This window comes from Sycon ciliatum, chromosome 3, assembly GCF_964019385.1.
Source record: "Sycon ciliatum chromosome 3, ocSycCili1.1, whole genome shotgun sequence".
In the NCBI taxonomy this organism is placed as follows: Eukaryota; Metazoa; Porifera; class Calcarea; order Leucosolenida; family Sycettidae; genus Sycon; species Sycon ciliatum.
In genome coordinates this window covers 41572815-41599231 of record NC_088645.1, presented here as the reverse complement: position 1 = coordinate 41599231, position 26417 = coordinate 41572815, and the positions used below count along the sequence as shown (strand labels likewise).

At 47.7% G+C, this 26417-nt stretch overlaps 3 protein-coding genes across 4 annotated transcripts in view; 2 read left to right on the top strand and 1 right to left on the bottom strand.

The window, feature by feature from the left end:
• Positions 1-1234, top strand: part of LOC135813103 (serine/threonine-protein kinase PkaB-like) — a 6609-nt gene extending 5375 nt beyond the window's left edge. The window contains exon 3 of the mRNA XM_065326321.1: positions 1119-1234. Coding sequence (XP_065182393.1) covers positions 1119-1234 — 116 coding nt within the window. The remainder of the gene's footprint in view (positions 1-1118) is intronic.
• Positions 1235-10045: 8811 nt separating this feature from the next.
• Positions 10046-22478, top strand: LOC135812248 (probable alpha-ketoglutarate-dependent hypophosphite dioxygenase). Its single transcript, XM_065325591.1, has 8 exons — positions 10046-10355; positions 14344-14523; positions 14908-15033; positions 17579-17650; positions 18407-18499; positions 20138-20283; positions 20629-20728; positions 21634-22478. The coding sequence occupies exons 2-8, from the start codon at positions 14347-14349 to the stop codon at positions 21742-21744; spliced, it is 825 nt and encodes a 274-aa protein (XP_065181663.1). The 5' UTR covers positions 10046-10355; positions 14344-14346; the 3' UTR covers positions 21745-22478.
• Positions 22479-22533: 55 nt separating this feature from the next.
• Positions 22534-26417, bottom strand: part of LOC135812247 (uncharacterized) — a 33273-nt gene continuing 29389 nt past the window's right edge. For both annotated transcript variants that reach the window (XM_065325588.1, XM_065325589.1), the window contains exons 13-14: positions 23829-26013; positions 22534-23378 (exon numbers count right to left, since the gene is read on the bottom strand). In XM_065325588.1, coding sequence (XP_065181660.1) covers positions 23859-26013 — 2155 coding nt within the window. In that variant the 3' untranslated portion in view covers positions 22534-23378; positions 23829-23858. The remainder of the gene's footprint in view (positions 23379-23828; positions 26014-26417) is intronic.

The following is a 26417-nucleotide window of genomic DNA, read 5'->3' as shown; positions in this document are numbered from 1 at the left end:
GTACCACGTGATACTCAGTGACCCACGTACAGACGTTTTCTGATTCACGACATAGTAGTAGTAGTAGTAGTAGTATTTATTATTTTACTAGGGCAATCCCCACAGACTGTGAGTCTTTTTACAGGGTACCCTAGGTAAGTGCGTGAAATAGAGCTGAATTAAGAAAGCCGTAAGTGCGTGAAATAGAGTAAAGAAAAAAGAAAACGATGGCTGCATACTGTGCCATTATGTGTTGCAAAAGAGGCTGCGAAGAGTACTGTTGAACATTGCAAAGGAGGCTGCCTGGCGGCATGCTGCTGGAAGCGAATTCCACCTGTCAGCAGCGAGGTAAGGCAAAGCATAGAAACCGTACCGTGACGAAGCATTAGGCAGGGCTAAAGCCAGGGCGGACTGTCCCCTGGTCAAGGCATTGGTATGGTTGCTATTTGATCTAAGTACAAAAAGCTCGGCAAGTAGAGGGCTGCGGCGGCCATGCACACATTTATAGACAAGGCAAAATATCTTTAGGTTATAACGGATGGCGACAGGAATAATTTTGTGGCGTTGACAAATGGTGGCGGTTGGGTGGCATGGTGGGTAGCCAAAATGTTATCCTGAGGCTACGTTTGAAGCATCGAATGAGTGTGTTGTATAGGGTTGCTGATATCGTGTGAACGTAGCAGTTGCTGGCGTACTCCATGGTGGATTGGATAATGCTTAGGTAAAAGGAACGTTGTGCCTGGGTGGTGATGTGATGTCGTATTCTGCGGAATGCGGCCAGCTTACGGTTGACGTCAGCAACAACTTTCCCGACCTGCTCCTTGAAGGCAAGGTGCTGGTCGACTAGCACTCCAAGGTAACGGACACACTGGGAAGGGGATACTGGGAAGTTACCACAGATGACAGTGAAGGTAGGTGGAAATGGGGTTGTCTTCCGGCGGACGATTAATAGTTGAGTTTTGTCGGGGTTCAGTAGGAGGCCCAGTTCCGTGAGGTGTGATTTAACCGCATCGAAGCTCTCTGATAGTCGGTCCTGTATCGTGTTGATGCAGCTGCTCGATGTGTAGAGTCCTATATCGTCGGCGTAGAGTATGTTAGATGTGTGAGTTGGTGTGACGTCTGTTACGTGTCTTGTGTAGATTGTGAAAAGAACGGGGCCCAGGACAGAGCCTTGAGGTACCCCTCGACTACAGGTCACGGAGTCGCCGGATGTTTTTGTGGAGGGGTTCGTCACTGTCTGTCGACGAGCGCTTAGATAGGAGGCGAACCAAGACAGTGCTGTGCCACAAATACCGCAGGAGTAGAGCTCGTTGATGAGTGGCTGGTGCTTGACCCGGTCGAACGCCTTGCTCATATCCAAGAATAACACTCCGGTGTTCTGACCGTCATCCAAGCGTTGTTGCCACTTTGATATAGCCAGTGAAAGTGCATCCTCCTCTGTGGAATGATCAGAGCGGTAGGCGAACTGTTGGGGAGGAAGAATGTTGAGCTCTGGGTGGGTGTTGATATAGCGCTGCAGTTGATGAAGGACGATCTTTTCTAGAAGCTTGGATACGATGGGGAGTAGAGATATGGGGCGATAGTTAGAGGGACATTCTGGATTGCCTTTCTTGAAGAGGGGGAATACAGACGCTACTTTATATATGTCTGGAAAGGAACCGAGGGAGAGTGATTCGTTGAAAATGAGACAGAGGGGACCGGCTAGTTCTTCTGCACAGATCTTCAGAGGAAGGGGTATGAGTTCGTCGGATCCGGTGGATTTGAAAGGGGACATACCGTGTATGGAGGCTCACCCACGTTCCGCTAGAACGTGGGTGAAAATCAGAATGGAGAGCATTTTGCGAGCTGTGAGGGTGCTCAGCTGAAGAAGTTTCCGAAGCACGAAATCGAAGTATTCGATGAGCTTCTTAGGCCCGGGTAGCTTCGTCTTTGACCAGGTTTGGGCCTTTCGCTTCATGCTTTTGTTTGTTCCGTGTGACTAAACACAACATTGAAACGTGGATGCCCTTCAAAGGGCCTTCATCCACTTTACGTGGATCACCCACGTACGCGTTTCCGTTACGTGGGAACTAAACCTCCCTAGTATCACAGATACATCTTATTCTCTCTCCCCCCCCCCCGTTTACTCGCAGTTATTAGTATCCTATTCTATTACTATGTGCTTCCATAGCCACTTCTAGGCTAAGCCTTCGCCGTCATTTTATTGGGTCGTCATCCCGTTTAAATGTGCGAAGTGAAATAAAAACTAACCAACAGTACTAAATATCAAGAGGGACGAACGAACCCGCTAGAGAGGTTGTGCACAGTAATACAAGGCATTTTTTGTTATTCTTTCGAGCTGGGTTAGAGTAAGGAAACTTGCAGCACAATAACTACTACATGTGGTAGAAATGGACATGAGCCTATAAGTTATAATATTATGGCCTAGCGCGTAGAAGACATTCCAACTCCGCCGTCACATGCGCTCTCTAGCCGACCATCAAACATGCAACACGATTCCAAGTTGCAGATACTGACAAATAATGTTTTTCTGTACAATTTAGGTTAATCTCCGTACTGCAGCCGAAGGAGTGAATTTCCGTACAAATACGGAAGGTTGCCAGCACTGCGTGACTCAGGGCGCATGATCACTATTAATTTTGTTTCTATGGGTGTTCGTGCATGTGTGTACGTATGTGTGTTCGTTTGTGCTGGTGGTTTTGTGGGTCGTGTTTTCATGTGTATGTGTGGGGGTGGGGTGTATGTGTGTGTGTGTGTGTGTGTGTGTGTGTGTGTGTGTGTGTGTGTGTGTGTGTGTTGTTGTTTGATGTGTTCAGTTCGTGACTGGGATGTGTGTAGTAGCTGGTCACAGTGCAGTTCAAGCTGTCGTGGCGGAATACAGGGAAGAAGTCCAGAATGCGGAAGGAATGAGACCAGTCGGTGTGCAGGAGAGAGCAGGCAACACCGCAAGTGCGGAAGCGTAGCTTGTCCATCAACTCTTAAAGGTGGGTTAGAGAGAGAGATAGAGAGAGAGAGAGATAGAGAGAGAGAGAGAGAGAGAGAGAGAGAGAGAGAGAGAGAGAGAGAGAGTGAGTGAGTGAGAGAGAGAGTGTGAGAGAGAGAGAGAGAGTGAGAGAGAGAGAGAAAGAAAGAGAGAGAGAGCAAGGGCGAAAGAGCAAGAGCGAGAGGGAGAGATAAGTAACTTGATAAAAGAGGATTGAGGGATAAATGTTTGTGATATTTTTCGCAGGCCGAGACTCTGGTTAGAAAGTTCAGATGAAACTGCGAGCACCTTCCCCTCAATCTGTCTGCTTGTCCTTGTGGTTTATGTCTCTCTGTATGACAGTCCAACCAGTCGGAAGGCTACCCTCCTGCCAAAGCATTTGGAAGTTGGACTAGTTTCGGATCCACAATCCACTGTGTGTCGTTACTATAATAGCTTTCATGGCTGAGGTTGTTGGTACGTCTATTGGCCCTGGGTTCCCAGTACCCAGTTGCCGAGGCTGGTTGGTAAACCAACTCCAATTTCACTTCAAGGAACCAGTGCATCTAGTGTCTGCTTCTATCAAAGCAGCGTGCTGTCTATACTGGTTACCCCAGCAAGTGTAGGGTGTGCATATGTAACTGTCTTGGCCGGTTTATGCTGATGTACTCCGTGTGGTGTAGCCCAGGTGTGCATTAGGAGTTGATTCACATGGCTTCGCCAGTTGTGTGAATTAGACAGATATCTGGCGCTTGTCTTGATCTGTTTCAATCTGAATCAGATCCGCTTTCGTTGATGCATGTATTACAGAGAAAATCTGTGGGTGCATATCCAGTGTATTTGCAGATTTGCGTGCTTTTCTTGCGACGGGCGGGCGTATATTATGGTACATGGTACATGGTACATGGTATATGGTACATGGTACATGGTACATGGTACATGGTACATGTGATTTGGAAGAAAACGACAAGGACTACTGTACATGTAGTGATATTCGAGCAGGTTCCTTTGAGACAAGAATGCGATAATAATCTCAAAAAGGACACGCTTCAGGCTCTTTCCTTCTTCCGGTCTATGTACATGTGACACCCAATATTTTTTGTTATTTTAGTTACGTCAGGACATGAAGCTGACCGAATACGAAAGGAGATGACCAAGACATTCCAGAACCTCGTACTGAAAATCGCGATACAGGCAAACCTGAAGAGAGCCGACTTCCTGGATGTGACATTGGACCTGGCCACCGGAAAGTGCTGCCCTTGGCGGAAACCGAACGACAAGCCGCTGTATATCAACCACCGGTCACACCATCCACCCACAATCATCCAGAACTTGCCTGCATCGATCTGCAGAATGCTCACAGATATTTTCAATGATGAGGACGTGTTCAGAGAGGCGACTCCGATCAACAATGACACGTTGAGAGAGAGTGGATACCGGGAGAAAGTACAGTACTTTGACCAGCGTGAAACGAACCAGATAAGAAGGAAGAAAAGAAATCGTCACCGGAACATCAAATGGTTCAAACCACCGTTCGGCAAGAACGTCGCCTCCGACGTCAAACATCGCTTCCTCCAGCTAGTGGCCAAACAAATCTTCCCTAAAGGCTCAAGTCTCAACAAAATCTTCAACTGTAACCCCGTAAAATCAGACCCCGTCACCACGTCCACGATTCATGCCTGCGATGCTGCACCGCTGCTTTGCATGTCATGATTGGAAGCTGTGGCCTTAGTAAAAAAAAAAAAAAAAAAAAAAAAAAAAGTGGGCTATAGTTTTGTATGCAGAATATTGCACACGATCCTACAACCCAAGAAACAAGCCAACGGAGGTGACAACGCGTTAACGACACCAGGACCTGTAACTGTCGGAAGAGGAATTATGCAGTCATTTACGCTTTGCACTGCTGTCATTCAGAGCCAACGCCAACGCAGATTGGTTTGCAGGCCTGCCTGCGAATAATGCGGTCCCGAGTTCAAGACCCGCGCTGGTGGCAGGATAGGAGCGTGTAAAAATGACTTTTTACGCGTGTTGAACTGTGCCGACCCACCCACCACGGCCACGGTCAACTGGGTACTCACAGCTCGGAGGGAGAATAACAAGGATGCAGTTTAGAGGGTTATGGCCCGTTACTAACCTCCTCTCCCCTGACTCACTTGTGAGTTCTGCATTCGCCACTGAAGGTGAACAGGCATAGTGCCATTAGTGGTGGCCTGCGGATGCGAAGGCTAGTTTGTGTGGTTCTGAACATTCAAGCGGATCCGGCGAATATTTTTATTATCACTGCTGTCATTCACGCCTTTTAGATTTGCGCCATGATGCAGTCATTAACACTTTGCTGATGCTTCACAATGTGTTGTTTTGCCCGTACCATTATTATACCAGAGGCTCAAGGAGCTCAATCCTTAAAAAAAACTTTAAAAAACATTTTGCTGTGTGTGCTAACGGCTTTTGTCAACGTCATTTCTGTGATTTCATTGTATTGTGTCACTCTTCGGGCATCAATCCTGAATGGCATAAGCGAAAGTGGCACCCCCACTACTTACGCGGACGTGCTTTTAATAATGATAAACATGTGTGGGTATATAAACCAGTACGGATCCAGATTTACTCATTGCTGCTAAGTGTTTTCTGATGATAGCTTAGTGCGTGAAACTCAGAGTTAAAAACACTTTTCCGTCCTCTTATTGTTTGAAAGAATCACATGTATGTCCTATGGACGGAGCGTGTCTAACAGAGAATATCGTGTGTAAGGCAAGAGTCGCCATAGGTACAGAGAAGAAGCCCAATATACAGGATTAACAGCAACAACATTCAAACAACGCCACACGAGAATGACACCCGCCTGCTCCACGGGAAAACACTGGCCTACAGCAACAAAAGCAAAAAGATGCAATTTATGCCAGGCGGAACAATTCTCATTCGCGCAAACACCAAAGCACCTTTCTCTCCACACGAGAAGTCAACTTGTGTCAACGTGTCGCCACGAGAATAAGTACTACCTTTGGAACTTCAAACTATCCACAGGCATCACCTAATCACTTAGCAGGCAACCAGCTCCAGTGCGTGTCATTTGAAGTAGTATCTTTACCCGCTGCCGTCATTTACAGCTTCCAAATTTTATGCCGTGATGCAATCTTTTACAACTGTTGTCATTTACACGTTTGCTTTGTGGGTATATAAACCAGTATCCAGAGTTACTCGTTGCTGTTTTCTGATGATCGCTTAGTGCGGGAATCTCGGAGTTAAAAACACTTTTTCCGTCCTCTTCTGATTGGTATTGTTTGTATGACAGTACAACATGTGGTTGGAAAAGGAAATACTGTAGTCAATTGAATGTTCAAAGTCAGAACAATGGTGGTGAATATTGAGGGGAGGCGGTCACGGATACTATTGGTGTAACGGGTGATGTAGGCTTATGGATTTTAGAAAGGCAATAGAGTCTAGGACGAAGGGTATCAGTCTTAATGCGATCGAATTCATGTTTTGATTATTTTGTTCTTCATTCTTTAGTTTCTTAATTAAGATAATAATTATGTCCTTCGTCCTAGACTCTGTGGCCTTCCTAAAATCCATAAACTGACATGCCCTGTTAGACCAATGGTGATGAACATAGCACTAACATTTTCAGTGCGATAAAAAACCCACATGTGTGCAAGAAAAATAAAGAAAGAGAGAGGGTGAACAAGACTCAAGCGCACAATACAGCTGCAGTTCAGAGTACTCTCTCTCTCTCTTTCTCTCTTTTCGTTGCACACATTCTTTTATCACACTTACTCCACTGGTACACCTTTATGTGCAATATTTCCACTGATGATCGGAGCTTGAAAATCGATTATGGAAACACACAATCTCAAACCTTGAACAAATTGTCATGTTGCGTGGTGATGTCTGCGGCATTCATACTTTTCATAGCTATTAATCCTTGATCTACATGCTTTTTTTTCTTTGTGTTTCCTATTTTTTAAATCTAACTTTTCACGCTCATTTTGCGCACTTTCTCTCTTCTCCTTTACTATGTTACCAGTACATACACAGATATATCAAAAAAGTATTCTTTCTAGACCAAAGAGTGGTATATTTGATAAAATTTAATAACGATAGAAATATTTACGATACTTCTCCAGACGTTTCGTTGTTCTGAACAACATCGTCAGTGGATAAAAAATGGAGGGCACAGATAGGAGATCCCCCAGATAAGCGTTAGCCTTTGGGTAAACCTGAAATAAAGCTTATAATTATTATGAACATGTTAGTGCTAGGTTCACCACCATTGTTCTTACTTTGTAAATACTAGGAAAAAAAGATTTCAGAGCAGACCCGCTCTCTTCAATGTCGACGCAAGCCTGCGCCAAGCCCCTCAGCTCGACAATTTACATCGCTGCTGCGACCAGTTCAACATCAGCAAAGAAATGACACTACTCGCATCCCCCCCCCCCGGGCCCCCCACCACGGCAGCAGAACAACTCTGGATCTCACCCCAGCTGCGGATGGAACGATACCCTCCTGCACGGCTCTCCCTTGTACCATCAGCGACCACTTTGCGGTCCTACTTGACCTACATAATTTCACCTGCACTGTGACACGTGTCTGTGGCACACTTCCTGCTGTCAAGTGCGGCCCTAACCTACTGTTGTGCACATGGAAATACAATCGATTGACCGGGGCCGGCGCCCTCAGCGCGTACAGAACAGCGCTTGATCCGATGTGACCAGCGCTCTGCGTCGACATTGAAATCAACAGGGGACGATGGTGTTGACGCCGCTGCTGTGCCTACTGCGTTGGACAAGTTCTGCCAAGACTGTACTGGCGTACCTGGAGGTCGATACACAGGTTCCTTCTTGGACACCCTACTCTTTACATTACTGTGTTGTCCTGACACTAAAGGAGTTGTTGTTTCAAATCTTTATTCTCACGATAGCCAGTGGCCAATAAGAGATAATAGTGTAAGAAAGGAGAAAGAGTGAGGAAGAATTGGGTGGGCAGGGCGAAGGGGTTAATGACTACTTAAGTGTACGGGCAGGGGTGGTCGCCACACGAGCATACAGAGTTTTGTACTTAATATTAAGTGTACGGGCAGGGGTGGTCGCTACACGAGCATACAGAGTTGTGCAACAGCAGGGATATCTCGGATTTGAAGTGAGTACGAGAAGGGATTTCGCGAAGCTGGGCAGGCAAGCAATTAAAGTAATGAAGGGCCTTGTACAGGGGAGAATGGAGACAGCGGTCAGTCCGCGGAGTTGGCAAGTGCCAAGTACGAGAGCGACGTAAATTATACGAAGGTTGCACGTTGCTAGCAGTATGCAGCGAGAGTATATGTGGTGGGGCATAATTGTGGCGCAGAGAATGCGCGAAGAGTATATGTTTAACTTTAAAGCGTGAAAATAATGTTGGCCATTTGATGCGATGCAAAAGGTGGGAGTGTTCTAAGTGTGTGTAAAGGGGAAGGTGGAGACATATTCTGGCGGCTTTCCGCTGGAGTCGTTCTAGCCTGTCAAGGGAAGTGTGTGACAACGGTGTGAGAGCATTGCTCGCATATGAGAATATAGGTAGTATGTATGTCTGATAGAAGTGAGATAAAGAATCACTGGTGAGTGTAGACCTTAGTCTAAAAAGAATATTGAAAGACTTGAGTGATTTTTTAACTATGTATTCAACATGCTCCGTCCAACGGAGGTCATGCTGAAAGATTATTCCGATGTGTTTGTGTTTTTGTGCTACGGTAAGCGGACTATTCCTGAGGGTGATCTGGGGTAGCTGTTCAGGGGGGCGGTTATTGTGGTAGAACGGGAGGATGACTGTTTTCTTTGTGTTAACCAGCAGGTGCCATCTTTGAAGCCAGTCTCCAGCTGCTGTGACACTCTGTTGTAGGTTTTGTTGTTGTTGTTGTTGTTGTTGTTGTTGTCGTCGTCGGCGTACACCTCCAGGTGGGCTCCGGGTGAGAGGGTCTCTGACGCGTCGTTCACGTAAATCAGGAAGAGTGTAGGGCCGAGTATGCTCCCTTGGGGAACTCCTGCTGATATGGTATACAGCGATGAGGTTTGGCCGCCCACCAAGCATTGAATGGACCGTCCACCTAGGTAGGAAGCAGGGAGTGGTATTGTACTACTCCCTGGTAGGAAGAGAGCCAGGTATGCAGGGGGCCGCCAATGCCAAGATGGCGGACTTTGTGGAGGATCCACATCGCCAGAATTGATGAAGTTAGTTGGTTGCTGCAACGAGGAACACACGCTTCCTGCCGAACTTGACATTTGACTTGACTGACCCACGAGTCCACGACTGACATCCGGAGCACAGTGTCTAGTGAGCAGGCAGTGGTGTTTCAGTCTCAGTGCAGGTTTGGCGAATGCCGAGTACGAGTCGAAGGTGCGACATGCTCCTCGTGTGCTCAGGATGGCAGTCGTGAGTCAGTCAAGTGTCAAGTTCGGCAGGAAGCGTGTGTTCCTCGTTGGAGCAAACAACTTCATCACTAATACCTCCGAACTTCGGGTCGCAACTCCCAACAATGGGAAGTGGATGCCCATGCCACCTCCCTAGTGCAGAGTAGCGTCTGAGGCTAGCCAAGCTCCTGCATCATCAGTGCATGCTTCACCTAGCTACATGAACATGACCATTGTATAGTACAGCATGCAAAAGACAATACTATGACGTATATGGTCTGGCGGGTTTCACAGAAAATAATATTTTGGGCTACGAAAAATTGCATTAATTTTTACATTTCCATTATTTTTAGCGGCAAAAAAAGCATAATACATAAATGTGGGAGCCGTTTTGTAGTCTCGTACACTGATGTAGTACCGGGGTAGTAGTCCGGCCTGAGAAGTGAGAACTAATTACTTACTTGTGAGAAGTGCATGCTACTTTTGTCTGTGTACTAGTGTGTAGTGTGGTGGTGAGCTACATGTACATCATAACAAACTAAAGTCATGCACCTCGATATGACGTAGCTTTTTGGGGGTTCAGATTTTGTCTTACAAAAGAATGAACTCCTGAATGCACCGGTACGTGTACACACCATTGATACAGTCGACAGTCACTTACTGTGACTTAGTTACAACATAACACAATACCGGTAGTAAAGTATTATAATTAGTGACTATTACAGATGTTTGTTACTAAACACTAAGTGCCAGTTGTCTGCTGCAGTTTTGACTTGTGTAGTGGAATCGAAGGAAGCCGTCAGCTTCCAGCTCTCTTCACAGTAACAGCACTTGGATGTGGGGCACAGCTAAGCGCTACTGCCAGCAAACGCAAATAATTGTTTGGTAACCAATACGACGTCACCCGTGCCGGTAGTACAGACGGCGCTGGTAGCAGGTGCGTGTGGCGTATTGCCATTGGCGAACCACTTCCCAACTCCAGCCCACCACTGCCTACAGGCTACAGCTATAGGAAGTCTTGGCGGCAAACAATAACGGTACGTGCGAGTGTGGTGAATTTGTTGAATGAACGTGTTGCAAAACTAGGGTCAGTAAAATTTTGGTGAAATTTTAGTAACAGAAGTAGGGCCCTCGAGGGCTGCGCCGGCGGCAGACCGCCTCAGGTCGGCGGCCCACGTAGACAGTACAGTGCTCATCATTGAAGTCAGCAATCGAATGAGTCGAGTGCGCTAGACCTGTGATTGTGAACTATGAGCTAGGCTATGGAATACTTACTACAAACTGTAGCTCTGCAGAGCGCAAATTACTTGATTCATTCACCCAAATGTCATTGAGCAGCACTCCACAATGACATGTCCTAAGAGGAGTTCTTACGTACTCACAACAGGGGTCTTTACTCCCCCCCCCCTTACAACAGGGGTTGAATTGGGGTGCCCCCAACATGGGGTCCTCATGTACCCACAACAGGAGCCTTCGCACACACCCAACCAAGACTCACACAACTACAGTGCGTTTTTTTAAAACAGACATTTGTCGATTTTGATTTTTTAGTTTGTTCTCATTCCAAATTTGAAATTTTTTCTTCACAGCTGCGTTTGTGTGGGTCTTGGATCGAAGAAAATTAAGTTTGAGAATCGGAATAATAATAATTGTCAAAGTTAGATATTCGGACGGGTTTTGGCTGAAAATCCGGTTTTAAATGGTTTTCAGTGGATTTTGATTTTAAAACGAAAGTTTTAGCCAGGAAAGCTCATCACGTGCATGGTGTCCGCCAGAGTTCGAATCCAGTACATGACAGTTCATCTTGATTCTTCTTTTTCGGTACAGCGCATGCATGTACATGTACATGACTGTGCAGTTGTGCACTGCTGTCTGCAGTTCTCCTAACCTTAGTAGGAAATCAGTGAGTCGTGGCTTTTCACGACTTACTGTGGCAAACTGTACTGAATAATTCAAATGCTATATTGCAATTAGCTCAATAAAATTAATCAAAACATTCCAGCATGCATGTAGGAAACTTCCCTCGATCCCTGAAAGAATGCAGTGAAAATTCAAACACCACAACAAATCACAAGGGCAATTCACACAGCACCCATAAAGAGACTAAAAGGAAGCAATACATGAGCGGTTTTACAAACACACACAAACACAAACACACAATGCAAATAGGTCACAGTTGTGTCTGGTTCAACATCTGCGAATAGTAGAAGACCAGCGAGCGTCGAAACGGCCCCACTAATTCCGTGTTTTGTGTTGCACTTGTGACGACAGTATTACACAGTGAACAGATGTGCTAGGACAGCCGACGACGTATATCATCGTTGGCGTCGGCCTCGTCGGTCTCCAGTCACAACCACATCGGCGCAGTTTTTCACGAATCCGTCCCGTCCACCAGTATGCAGAACAATTAAGCGCTTGCCTTTACCTGACGGTGCTTCATTTGGTTGCTTGCCTATACACTCCTGTCACCATTGTCGTACCACCTCCTAGTAACTGTGTGACGCGCATTGACCCACGTGTCATCCAGGTATGTCTCACAGGTAGCGATGCCGCCATGACACAATCCCGTGCCGTTCCATCATCATGTGTGTGATACCTCTGGTCTTGCCACACTGGAATCCCATGGAACGCAACATTTTCCAAGAGCTAGTTTAGCTCATGTCTGGAAAATCGTCGATGCTTTCTATACAGCTAGCAGGAACTTTGTCCAGTGTTAGGTGCTCCTTCGCAGCATAGAATCCGTAAATTACTTCTTATACAGTCCAAAGCAAATCCGTCAGGGTTGAGTGGTTTTATGGCACGAGTCTCACATTGGGGATTGTCACTCTCGTTACCTTCATCACTGGAGACAGACAAGGCCAACGCAGCACGCTGATTTTCGCCGTCAGCATCCCTGGTACATCTGTTCATGGTGGAAATGCTGACGCCACACGCAACAGCAGCATGACAAATGGAATACTTGGGACCAATTCGATGCCCAGCCATTGTTCTCCTCGTCTTCGCAAAAATTGTAAAACAGACACCACCATGTAGATTCTACCATGGCCCGTTCGCGCTTTGTTATATGTAGCATGTCGAGAGAACAAGTTGCCACGAACGAAAAGACACTCGAGAAAAAGCAAAATAGGGCCACAGAGCAGTCAGCAACAAAATTAATGATTCCTCCAGCCACGAGGAGCTCGAAGGACACTCTGAACAAAATGGCGAAATGCCACGAGTCACACCTGGTTTTCGAATTTCGCGCGCAGATTTTCGTGACGCAACTCGCATGACATTTTCTCAAAAGTGGCCTTGAGTACGTTCTCAAGGATTTCAGAGTCTATTATAAAAAAAACGCACTGTAGAAGAGGTCATACAGAGTCGGAACTGGGCTTGGGGGGGGGGGGGGGGTTGATGACGTCAGCCGTCGATCAAATAACCACTTCTTGTCCAAATTGAACCCACAGTGGCCATAGGGAAGCACTGTATAGGCTAGGCAGAGATGCAACCACTACTATTCATAGGGAGATGTGCATGCCGTCACTACAGCCTACAGGCAGCGTACCGTGACACCAGCCCAACATGTACGTATGGGTGCATGGATAGATTTAGTGCAAGTGGATCCAAACGTCGGTGGCATCATGACGCTATCCTGGCTGTGACTCGGCACTATGCAGCCCCATTGCAAGTATCCAATTGGTTGTTCGTATTTGAATTTTCAAACTTGAACGGTGGGTACAGATCCAATTGCAGGGATGCCGATGAGATCTGAACTAGACAGCAGTGCCTCGGACATGGAGACTGAAATGGAAAACCAGTACTAGTAGTTCTATCGCCACTTGCGGTCCTGGGGTTATGTGGTTACGTCATCAGTAATGATGTGATTACGTCATGGGTAATGATGCGATTACGTCATAAGTGATGAGGCGATTACATCATCAGTAATGATGCAGTAGGACAGAGTGTGATACATGGGCATAGTCGGGCAATGCTGGGACTGCAGCTCACGAACTGACGACCTGCTGTAGGAAAGCTGACTCTCTGCCCATGTACTGTAAAAGCCATAATATAATTATATATATAACGAAGTGATAACTCTAACGAGTTAACGAGGAGAAATCTGTCGTTAAAATAGAAATCGTTATACAGAAATCGACATATATACTGTCCTATTGAGCGTTGAGAATGAGTGAGAATCGTTACCTTTGGTACACGTAAACTAGTCAATTTTGGGATATTATATGCGCCTCGTTAGAATAATGGCTTTTACAGTATAAGTTCTAGCCTTCAGCATGGCAGTTCTGCTTTAGACTCCAACATCAATTAGTCACTCTTTACGCGAGGCAGTTGTGTGCACGTGTGTGTGTGTGTGTGTGTGTGTATGTGTGTTTGTGTGTGTGTGTATGTGTGTGTGCGCGTGTGCGTGCATGGTTTGTGTGTGTGTGTGTGTGTGTGTGTGCACGTGCGTGCATGTGTGCGTGTATGTGTGTGCGTGTGTGGCCACGCTCGTGCACGTGTGTGTGTGCTTATTATGGCCACACGTGTCCTTCTTCTCTTCTTCAGATGTCTCCTGACTTTCTTTCCTTCCTCTGAGTGGTTACCAACAGCCAGTGCATGTCGGAGTATGTGTTGTGATGTGTATGCGGGAAAATGTAGAAAAGGAACAAAAAGTAGCGATTCACTGCCAGGGAAAAAGGCTCTTCAAATACCTGCTCCGTATCGAACAGGCTGAATAGTGGCGGTCAATTCTTCAGCCTAGCAAACTGTTGAATGATGCAGTCCCAGGACGAAAGTTGCTATGGCTTCTGCAGTAGCCTCACAATCATCGTCAGAAGCGACAGTAGCGGCAAATGGTCAAGTCTGTGTGTATGTGTGTGTGTATGTGTGTGTGTGTGTATGTGTGTGTGTGTGTGTGTGTGTGTGTGTGTGTATGTGTGTGTGTATGTGTGTGTATGTGTGTGTGTATGTGTGTGTATGTGTGTGTATGTGTGTGTATGTGTGTGTATGTGTGTGTATGTGTGTATGTTTGCGTGCCTCCATCTGCAGATCATGTGTTCACAGGAGCAGCTTACCCAGTACGCGGAGGAGGGCTATGTCGTCCTCAGCGACGTGTACTCACAAGACGAGATCAGCGAGTGTCAGCGGGAGTATGATGCGATGTTTGAGCGTGCTCAGAAGCGTGGAAACGACCTGGAGGCCACATGGAAGGGAGACTATTCAGAAAAGGTTGGTTGAGATTGCTTTTGCTATAAGCACACTCCTATCTCTGTTACCGGACCACCAAGTTACCGGCACCTCCGTCTATCAGGCTCACTGTAGGGGGGGGGGGACTTTGAGTGGAAATATTACTACTCTTTTGCTAGTTCTTGCTGAATTAATTGTGATGTCTTGTGCCAGATCTTGGGCCATTCCCCATTGAAACCAACGTATGTGAGTCCGAGGACAGTTGCGGGTTCTGGGCAATGTCTTGTTCCAGAGAGACAAGCGAGTTAGGGTGCCCCCCCCCCCCCCCCTCACACACACACATGCACTTTAAATGTTTTCCAAAATGTAATGTCTTTTCACGCATCCGTAGTTCTTTGCTGCATGTGCTGTGTTTGTCTTGAACAGAAGCAAGACTCCAGCGTTTTGAGTATTCACAATGTTCAGTTTCATAGCTCGACGTTCATGAAGATGATGCTGAACGAGAAGCTCGGCGTGGCCTTGGAGCAGCTCATGAACACGCCGAATATACAGGTATGTTGAAGAGTACATAGCCTCAAAAGCATGCAACTCTGCATGTGGAGTCTGACGCGGCGCGTTGACTGCATTACGTAGCCATGAACTGTAGACCATTGCGTCTTTATTGATCTGCTACGGCTTCTTGCTTCCAATCCGATTTCCTCGGAGACTTCGGATGTGCGTGTGTTTTTACATGATGCACCACGCACGGGTATTTCCTTTGAACTTGCCGTATTGTACGTGAAATCGTTGAGGGCAAGCTCCAATCCAGACAGCTTGATCATCATTTCACTAGATGATGAAGGCAGCGTGCCGCGCAGGGCACCAGTAACTTGGAGATGAGAGTTGCACACTCTTGCAATTATGTGCTCTTGGCACGTTACCATTCGATATCCCGCTGCACCTCGCCATTACCGATCATGCTGCAATGCAAGGATGTAAAAAAGAGCAAGCTTGGCCTACAGTACTGCCGGGCGCGGAGGAACGGACAGGCTAGAGCAGGTGCGTCGGACACGGTACGGTCACTACGGTATTGACCGTACCACTATTTGCCCCAAGTACCCTGTGAATCAATAAAATGCACTGATTTGGGCTCTAAATTTCCCAAATTTTCGGCTCAGCCACCCCTCCCCCACGAGTAAATTGTTCTGCAGATGGCTGACCGTACCACACTAAAATACCTTCCGATGCCCCAGTAGAGTTTCATCAAGCACAGCATACCAATGTATGCACGGTGACTGCATACCAATGTATACACGGTGACTGCATACCAATGTATACACGGTGACTGCATACCAATGTATGCACGGTGACTGCATACCAATGTATACACGGTGACTGCATACCAATGTATACACGGTGACTGCATACCAATGTATACACGGTGACTGCATACCAATGTATACACGGTGACTGCATACCAATATATACACGGTGACTGCATACCAATGTATACACGGTGACTGCATACCAATGTATACACGGTGACTGCATACCAATGTATACACGGTGACTGCATACCAATGTATACACGGTGACTGCATACCAATGTATACACGGTGACTGCATACCAATGTATACACGGTGACTGCATACCAATGTATACACGGTGACTGCATACCAATGTATACACGGTGACTGCATACCAATGTATACACGGTGACAGCATACCAATGTATACACGATGACTGCATACCAATGTATACACGGTGACTGCATACCAATGTATACACGGTGACTGCATACCAATGTATACACGGTGACTGCATACCAATGTATACACGGTGACTGCATACCAATGTATGCACGGTGACTGCATACCAATGTATACACGGTGACTGCATACCAATGTATACACGGTGACTGCATACCAATGTATACACGGTGACTGCATACCAATGTATACACGGTGACTGCATACCAATGTATACACGGTGACTGCATACCAATGTATACACGGTGACTGCATACCAATGTATACACGGTGACTGCATACCAATGTATACACGGTGACTGCATACCAATGTATACACGGTGACTGCATACCAATGTATTCACGGTGACTGCATACCAATGTATACACGGTGACTGCATACCAATGTATACACGGTGACTGCATACCAATGTATACACGGTGACTGCATACCAATGTATACACGGTGACAGCATACCAATGTATACACGATGACTGCATACCAATGTATACACGGTGACTGCATACCAATGTATACACGGTGACTGCATACCAATGTATACACGGTGACTGCATACCAATGTATACACGGTGACTGCATACCAATGTATGCACGGTGACTGCATACCAATGTATACACGGTGACTGCATACCAATGTATACACGGTGACTGCATACCAATGTATACACGGTGACTGCATACCAATGTATACACGGTGACTGCATACCAATGTATACACGGTGACTGCATACCAATGTATACACGGTGACTGCATACCAATGTATGCACGGTGACTGCATACCAATGTATGCACGGTGACTGCATACCAATGTATACACGGTGACTGCATACCAATGTATACACGGTGACTGCATACCAATGTATACACGGTGACTGCATACCAATGTATACACGGTGACTGCATACCAATGTATACACGGTGACTGCATACCAATGTATACACGGTGACTGCATACCAATGTATACACGGTGACTGCATACCAATGTATACACGGTGACTGCATACCAATGTATACACGGTGACTCCACTGTGCATAGACTGTAATACATGAAAGTACGAGCTGTCTAGGTGCACGTCGCTAAACAAAATTGAAATGATGAGCATTTCATGATAATTATTGTTCAAGATGTGTCTGTGTGTGCATGCGTGTATGTGTCTTGGTGTGTGTGTGTGTGTGTCTTGGTGTGTGTGTGTACATGTGTGTGTGTGTGTGTCTTGGTGTGTGTGTGTGTGTGTACATGTGTGTGTGTGTGTGTGTGTGTGTGTGTGTGTGTACATGTGTGTGTGTGTGTGTGTGTGTGTGTGTTCTTCTGCGTATGTATGTGTTGTATGGTGGGGTAAATAGCTACACCACACGAAGGCACACGTCAAGCCGGCGCTCAAGGGAAGCCCTTTCCCAACGCATCAAGATTACCAGGTAGGCTGTCAACTGAAACCTACACAGGTCGTGTATGTGTGTGTGTGTGTGTGTGTGTGTGTGTGTGTGTGTGTGTGTGTGTGTGTGTGTGTGTGTGTGTGTGTGCCTTTGTGTGTGTGTATGTGTGCATGCGTGTGTGTTTGTGTGCATTTTTTTACGTATGGTAAAGACAGTGGTTGGCCGTATGCGAATGAATATGCATCAAGGCAGCACGCTTGCGTGCTCTACACAGCATAAGAAATGCATTGCTTTGAGGCGTTTGTTACGGCATTTCAGCGGTAGTATTTATACGAACCGTTTCTCCAACTCTGTTGAGACTCCGTGTTTTACACGTAGCACATTGCCAGGAAGTTGCTGTCACCTTCGGGATGCATATGCATATATGTGAGGTACGCGTGCGAGTGTGTGTGCGAGGAACATGTGCGAGTGGTAGCGGGGAGTTACGGGTGTGTACAAGGAAAGTGTATGATTGTGTGCGAGGAACATAACGCGTTCCTCACACCCTCTCGTACACTTTCCTCACGCATTGTGCAAATGTGTGCAAGGAGCATGTACAAGTGTGTGTGTGAGGAATAACTTATGTACGAGTGTTTGCGCGAGGATTATGTATACCAGTGTGTGCGAGGCCGGGCAGGAGTGTTTGCGAGGATTATGTATCAGTGTGTGCGAGGTCGGGTGGGAATGTGTGCGAGGAACGTGTACAAATGTGTGAATGCTGCTTGTGTGTGTATTACGTCCACCTTGCTGTGTGTGCAGTACTTTCCTCATGAGAACCACTCCATGATTGCAGTGATGGTGCATCTCGAGGACGCTGCCGAGGTGAACGGATGCATCTGTGCTTATCCCAAGGTGAGGGCATGGAGGACATCATGCAATGGGTGTTCTTTTAATACTCAGCCATGTTTGCCGAGCCCCACCTCTCACCGCCCTTTGGCTTATCTGTGTCTCTCTGTCTGTTGTTGTATGCTGAGTACCTGGTTTGGTGATTTCAGGGGGGGGGGGGGGGGGTATAGGCGTTGGGCGGTTCAATAGCCAATTCAGCAATGAAGAGAGTGTTTGGACTCAATCGTACCACTCCCACTGGTTTAGTTCTTCGCTTATTTCGCCTCTATTCTTTGGAACAGCGTATTAGCCTCAAGTTCTATGTTTTTGTGTCCCGCTGCTTGGCCCAGTATCTTGCTAGTCCTCTTCGTCAGTCTTTGTACCAACTCCGGGCAACTGCACCTGGTCACCAGGCATGCACCCGCGGCAAGGCCCAAAGAGCCTTAGTCCTCCCACTTGTTAATCCATGGTATGGCATGCTGGCGGCAGGCAGATGTAACGCTCTTCCAGTTGACTGTCGACAGGCCCAGTCTCTTGCTCTGTTCATAAACATTGTTAAACTTCACCTAGGCCAGGGTTCCCAGTAAAAAGGCAGTAGTAGCCTGTTGGGACTCCCCTAGTAAAATAATAACAACAACTACTATAACTATTTCAGTACTACTACAGTCATTACGGAGGATTAGCAAGACGAAATTCGCGTTCGCGTTCGCAAACATTTTTCAGTTCGCGAACTGGACTGCGAACTTTCGCATTTTTCGTTCGGAAAAGTAGTCGGAACACGAATCGCGGATTCGTGTCAGGGCAGCCATAAATTTACCACGCTGTACTGTCTGTACACAATGTACGCCGTGTCAACGTCATGCATGTGCGAATTCTGTTTGCTAATCCTTCTCATAACGCGAATTCCGTCACTGAGTTCGACTTTCCTTGGAGTGCGAACGCGAACGCGAATTTCGTCTTGCTAATCCTCCGTAGTATTCCATGATTTCCTTTTCAATCTCTCTCCCCTGCCTCAGGGGAGGGGTAGACCCATGTGATCATTTCCATGCAGTCAGCAAGTATAAATACAGTACCGTATTTTCCGGGGTATAAGCCGCACTTTTTTTCGCTAAAAATCGGACCAAAATCGCCACTGCGGCTTATACACCGAATATGCTTGCGCGAATGAATGCTTAGCATACATCAGTATGCATGCTGACGTCATGTGACATGTCATTCGACTCAGCTTCGCGCCTGTGTTGCTGATCAACATCAGTGGCAGCGAGACTGAAGATAGTGCAGATGACATGGAGTGATCTGTAGTCAATACAGCAATACACCAACATCTCTGCAGCAACCTGTAGCAACCTGTGGTGCACTAACACTTCATAATCTGATCTAACATGGTATTTAGCTCCATAACCATAATAAATTTGTAGAAAGGCCATTTGTCAATGAGTGTGAAAAATCTTGGTTTGTGGGTGCGGCTTATACTCCGAATACCAACTTTTAGTCAATATTTTGCCTCAAAAAGGGGGGTGCGGCTTATACCCCGGAAAATACGGTATGTGTGTGTGTGTGTGTGTGTGTGTGTGTGTGTGTGTGCGTGTGTATGTGTGTGCGCGTGTGTGTGCCTGTGTATGTGTGTGTACTTGTGTATGTGCGCGTGCACACTCCCCACACTAGTCGCACAAGCTGGGTCCGCTGCCCGACCACGGCGAGGGCAAACACCACTACTGCGACCAGTCGGAGTATCCCGTTGCCAAGGCAACACCAATCCCTGTCAAGCAAGGTGAAGTGCTGGTGTTCCCCTACTTTCTGGTACACGGCAGGTGAGTGTAACACCCACCCACCCCCTCCCCTTCCGAGCAGGAATGAGTCATTCAGCCCATTGTCGGGGTGTTGCCCCATTTCTAGTCGCCCGGCAACAGTCTCTACGTGCTCTATGTAGCAAAAAGGAGCTGCGGGTGTGTGTGATCCCTGATAGCCTATGAGGACGATGAGGACAGGTTTTCTCGTGTGCGAGCATGTGTGTGTGTGTGTGTGTTGGTGCGGGTGTGCGGGTGTGTGCACATATGTTTTGTGTTTGCGGGTGAGCGGGGTGTGGGTGGGTGTATGTCTCTGTGTGTTATGTCTCTGTGTGAGTGATATGTGTGGTAATGCATTGTCTGATGCAGCTATCCAAACAAGAGTTCCACTCCGCGTCGCATTCTCCTGTTTCAACTGCGTGAAGCTGGTGATGAGCCCACGTCTGCCATTCACCTTAGTCCCGGAATGGTAAGTCATCGCATCGTGACTCTGTTATTATCATTATAAATCTGTGTTTGAGGGATGACCCAGAGGCGGGTAGCCTAGTTCAGGACGTCTGATCTAAAACTACAGTATTGTCGGAGTACCGAAGAACGGAGTGCCGAAGAACGGAGTGCCGAAGAACTGCCAGGCTAGGATTTCACTAAGCACAGCATATACCAATGTATACACGGTGACTTAACTGCACACAGACTGTAATACTTGAAAATAAGAACGGTCTAGGCCAGGAGGTTGACCCCCCCCCCCCGCTCTTTGGCGACCGACAGAACTGTAGGCTTCACCAGCTACAGGTGCGGTGTCATGGACTGCGTTGCATGGGAACTTGTGTACTCAACTGGTTTGGTTTGACAAGCAAACACTACATTGCTCCCTGGGATGCGAGGGGGGGGGGGGGGGGTGTTGTCGAGTTCCTCAGGATCGAAGGAGATCACTGGTTACTTTATATTGAACTGTAGGGGGCTGTGTTTTATGATGACGAGATCAGAATGCACCGGCTTCGTCTAGGGGCATATTTTTCTTCTGTACTGTCAGTTCTTCAAACTCAAACCGTGTTTTCAGAAAATACGATATCGTTTTTCTTGCACATATTTATTTGCCAATACGTTGAATAACGTCATCATTTCTGGGTTGATATTCACAATCAAGGTCTTCCTGGAAAGCTCTTTGCGTGCAATTAGCAAGCGTCCGCGCTAAACAATGGCAATTGCGAGGTTAAAGTACACGTCTGCGCACCTGGCTGAGTGTGCGTTTGTGTTTGTGTGCACGTCCGTCCGTGTGTGTGTGTGTGTGTGTGTGTGTGTGTGTGCATGTGCGTGTGTGTATATGTGTGCATATGGGCGTGTGTGTGCATGCATGAACACACATGTACGCAGGGATTGATGATTCGCGGCATCAATCCAGCAATGGATGCTGACATCAACAAGAGACATCAGAAGGACAGCGACGACACTGCAGCTGAACCCTCAGCCAGGAGAGCTATGTGATGACTCAGCTAGATGTAGCACAGCAGCAGGGGAATTCCTTTTTCTGCAAGCTGCATTACATCATCAGGGGAATTCCCTTCTCTGCTAGCTGTAGCGGAGCATCAGGCGAATTCCCTTCACCTTTCCGGCAGCCCCCTGGGGGGAACGTCAGCACAATTTTTTAACCCTCTTTCTGGTGATCATTGGCCAGCAGTGACAAATTACGATATCGAACAAGATTTCTCGACTTGAATTGACACTCAAAATGGTGGTAGCAAAATTCCAGGATCCTAATCTAAATCTTCTCCGCTCTCTTCTTTTAGTCTTTTATATCTTTTATATCAGTAGGTTTACTCAAAAATAATTTTTTCGACATTAATAAAAGAATTTTTATCTAAAGGGTGAATAGCAGCTAAATAGAGCGGTTGTCAATTGACAACCCCTCTTTTTTTTATTTACAATGCAGTTGCGTGATGTCCATCACTTTCTCAACGAGTTTTACTCAATAAGCGTTTTAAATATTTTCCCGTTTGGATATGGACCACCTGATCTGCACGATAAGCACCCTTGTCTATGGCGTTTGGAGTGGGATGTAAGTCGCATAGATATAATTATACCCTACTAGGCTCCAGTCGAAATTATGTATACTATAATTATGCTATTTGCAGTTTTCTTGATTTGTTTTGCCCAGTGCTGGCCAGACGCTGGTGCATGCGTAACTTTGATGATAATTTTTCACGTGTGTTTCACCTGTACGTTTGAACGTGTTTGTGTGTGTGTGTGTGTGTGTGTTTTCCGGTGTAAATCCGCTTCACGTAGAGACGAATGCCACGCTCTACAGTTGCGTTAGGTGAACTTGATCCCGTGACACCAATCTGCCCTGGACCAGATCCCACACCAATCTGCCCTGGACCAGTTCTGAACACATCAAATCACTGTATCGTGAATGTGTACGTGTCCAGCCGCCTTTGTATCACCTCCAATGCCATGGGGGATGATGTCAAAGGGCCATACAGTCCGGTCAACAGCACCTGATGTGCCCTATGGATTGGATTATTGTGTGTCAACTAGCAAAACTGTATCAAATCATTGCAGTGAAGCCCGGGGACAGATTGATTTCTGTCCCATTGTTGGGGACTGGAAGTGTGGCTTTGACCCATGAGGGCATGATGCCCGGCTGCGGAGTGCGAAACCGCGCCTCACACAACCACTCGGCCACTGGGTGATTGCGAATCAGAACTTGTCTAGGGAATGCCGTCATATGAGTGAAAAGTGGGACATAGGGGAGAAGTGCTGGAAAGAAGGAAGGAAGCGGAAATGGGTATAAATGGCGGGTATGGGCACCACAAGGAGTACTGGAAAGGGGAAAAGCAGCGAATCACTCGGTATTATTGGAATAACTGAGAAACATGGATAATAATAATACAGTAATAATGATCATAATTATGCAAAGCTGATCAAACAGTTCAAAACACATGCAGCTCGTAGCATACGGAGCTGGCAGCAATACATGGACATGAGTAAGAGTGCTATGGGACCTGGGTGACGCTATCCACGGAGTAAAGTTTGACACTGGCAAGAACGTGCGGAAGTGACAGGCTTTGGGGGCGTTCAAACTTGTAACAACTGACTCTGAGCGCTAGCTAGAAGGAAAACTGCATGTTTAAAACGAACAAAAAAGCATAGCAAACACGACACAGCTTGAATGCTCAAGTTCTTTTCAATTCATGTCATTTTGAGAAAACAATCAACTGCACAAATGGCTATGTTAGGACACAGGTACACACACCTACACACACACACACACACACGCACGCACCCCCCCCCCCCCACACACACATGCACACAAAACAGGCAAGCAATACATACGATTACCTAAAAATCACCTGGATGCACACATCCACACGCATACTCACATTGATGTACATGTAGTGCAGGAACACTCCTAAACATTCCATGAAAACACAAACTGACTGCGAACACAGAACAGCTCGGCTTACCCACACCACAAACAGGTGTAAACTAAACAAGTCGCTTCATCAGACTGACTACATACTGCACAAACGCACACGACACCACCACCACTTAAGATTCAGACTACTTACACATTGCGCGAACATACAAGGCACCACCACCTAAGAGTCGGCAATTCTCATGGGGATGTCAACGGGGTGGGACACAGTACGTGACCTCTGCGTCGTCGGTGAGCTGCACTGAGTTGCCTTGGTGTCCTTGTCCTCGTCCAGCAAGCACACTGATATGTGCGATTGCGGTGTCCTCGCTGGAGGAGGGTGTGATGTCATCGTTGGTGGGCATGATGTCAGCATTGGAGGCTGTGATGTTGTCACGGGGGAGGACGACATCACCGGCTGTGGCTCTGCAGACGGCATGATGCGGGAGTGGTGTGTCGATCTGACAGGCGATGGAGATAGAACGGAGAGCTGCAAGGTGCCTGGCGGGAAGACGCCCGTTGAAGGTGACGTGCGCCTCTGCGCGGTGTTTAAGGGAACGTTGGTGTAGAGGAGTTGACTCGGAGGGTGATGTCGCTTTCCCGGTCGGTGCATCTGCGTGCACGGCGATCGGCCGCGGGATCGTACTAGTCCTGTTCGCGGAGACGTGGCCTCCGGTGTGGCTCTCGTCACATTACTCTCCCGTTCTCTGCTGATGGCGTCAATGCTACTGTTAACGAGGTTTCCACCGCCATCTTTGCTGTTGTTGTTTGTGTCGATGTTTGCGCGGCCAGGAGGCGGTTCCATCTCCGTGTAATCCTCATCAGCGATTTCATTGGTCGGACTATCGGCTGCGTGAGCAGTCATCGCTAGCGGGCCTGGAGCGGGTGACAGAGAGCCACGGGGCGTGGATGATGATCGATACACGGCGGCCGAGATGCTTTGTTGAACACCTGCCGGATGCACACCCGGGCTGCCACTGCTGGTAGTGTGCGCGCTCGGGTGCTGCTCGGAGACGCTGCTTTCCCTGTTGCTTCCGTCGTCCACGCTGATCTCGCTGCAGCTTTGCAGAACGCCGAAGGCATGAAACCGACGAAAGTTGCCAGCCAAGCTAGAGTGTGCGGGTCCAGAGCAGTTGCCAGGCGTTGGCATTGCAGGAGCAGCAGCGGCCATACCCTGGCTTGAAGCGTGCGGTGGAGTCTCCATGGATGAGGATTGTGACACTTTGCGCTGGCGGCTTTGCTGCTGCTGCTGCTGCTGGTGTTGTTGCTGCTGCTGCCATGGCTTGGCAGGCCTGGGTGGACGAGCGCTGCTGCTCGCCGATACCAAGCTGGACTGGGAGCTGCCGCCGAGAAAGCTGGGGGTGAGTATGCTGCTGGTGCGAGTGTCCGACGCAGGCTGGTACAGCGACTGCGAGGACGGCGTGGCGGGGAAGTTGAAGCTGTCGTCGCTGGGAAAGCCAAACAAGGCGGGAACGCTGCCCTCCGAGTCCAAGCATAGCGAGACTTGTCGACGGCGTCCGCCAAACCCTGCAGCAGTGGCAGCGGCAGCACCGCCGGAAGAGCTCACGTTACCTGGCTTCCGCTTGACTATGCCATGCTTTGGCACGGCAGGAACACGATTAAGCATGGCATACTCTGCCTGCTGCAAGGAACTGCCTGCTTGAACCTCTACTCCTTGCTTAGACGGTGTTTCCCTGATCGCAGATTGATATCTCATAACCGTACTGCCGGGTCTGACACCGGCGCGACAGGCAACGTCCCATTCGGCGGCAGACAGCGGAGTGGAACACAGCGGTGGAGTACCCGCGTCAGAGTAGGCGCTGACTGAACGTGCGTACGCCGGCCGAGACCAGACACTGATAGCCGTGTTGTCGTACGTGTCTTTGCTTATGCTATCAGCAGCAGCAGCCGCGACGGCAGCTCCCGCGCTTGCGTAATCATTGGCAGCATCACCGTCTTCACCTATGGCTGCTCGCCGCTGGTTGCTGGCGTTTGCGCAGTAGTTGTGGTTGCGCTGATGATGCAAATGCGGCACATTCGAAAACGAGGATACGCTGGTTTCCATGGTGTTCGATCTCTCCAGCATGGCACTAACCGTTCTGCACTGCGAATCGCCGGTGTTAGCGAGTGCGATGGAGGCACACGCGTTGAAGCCGCTCGGAGCCTGTCTCCTAGAGAACCTTCCACTGCTTTCGCGTGCAGACTTGGTAGACGCTCGCGGGAAAAGGCCGCCCGCTTCCACCGCGCTTTTCCACATGGCCTCCAGCTTACCGCAAAGACGCTTGAAGTCGGGCCGATGGGCCGGTGCGTCCACCCAGCAGCTCTCCATGATTGAATACCTAGCGGAACAGCGGGCCGGGAAAGAACACCAGCAACGGCACAGACATTCTTTGCCATTTTCACAACGTAGAAATTAACATGCTCGGAGATACCTCCAGAAAGCTAGCTTTTCTTTGACTTTGTTAGGTCTGTCTCATCAGCTAAAAAAACACAGTTCATTCCAAATGTTTGCAGGCCCATCTCCTTTCCTGTTCTATTTCTACTTTTGCAAACGATCGTAGCCGAGAGACCGTTTTGGACGGCGGTGGTGCATACTGTTATGAGCAAGATGTAGGAGACACAGCGAAGTTTTAATTAGCACTTTACGGAAATCACGCGCATGGCACTATAATCAAGTCAGTACAGTATTGTGCGGAGTATAAGCCACGCTTTAAACACAAGTAATTTACTCCAAAAACATTGC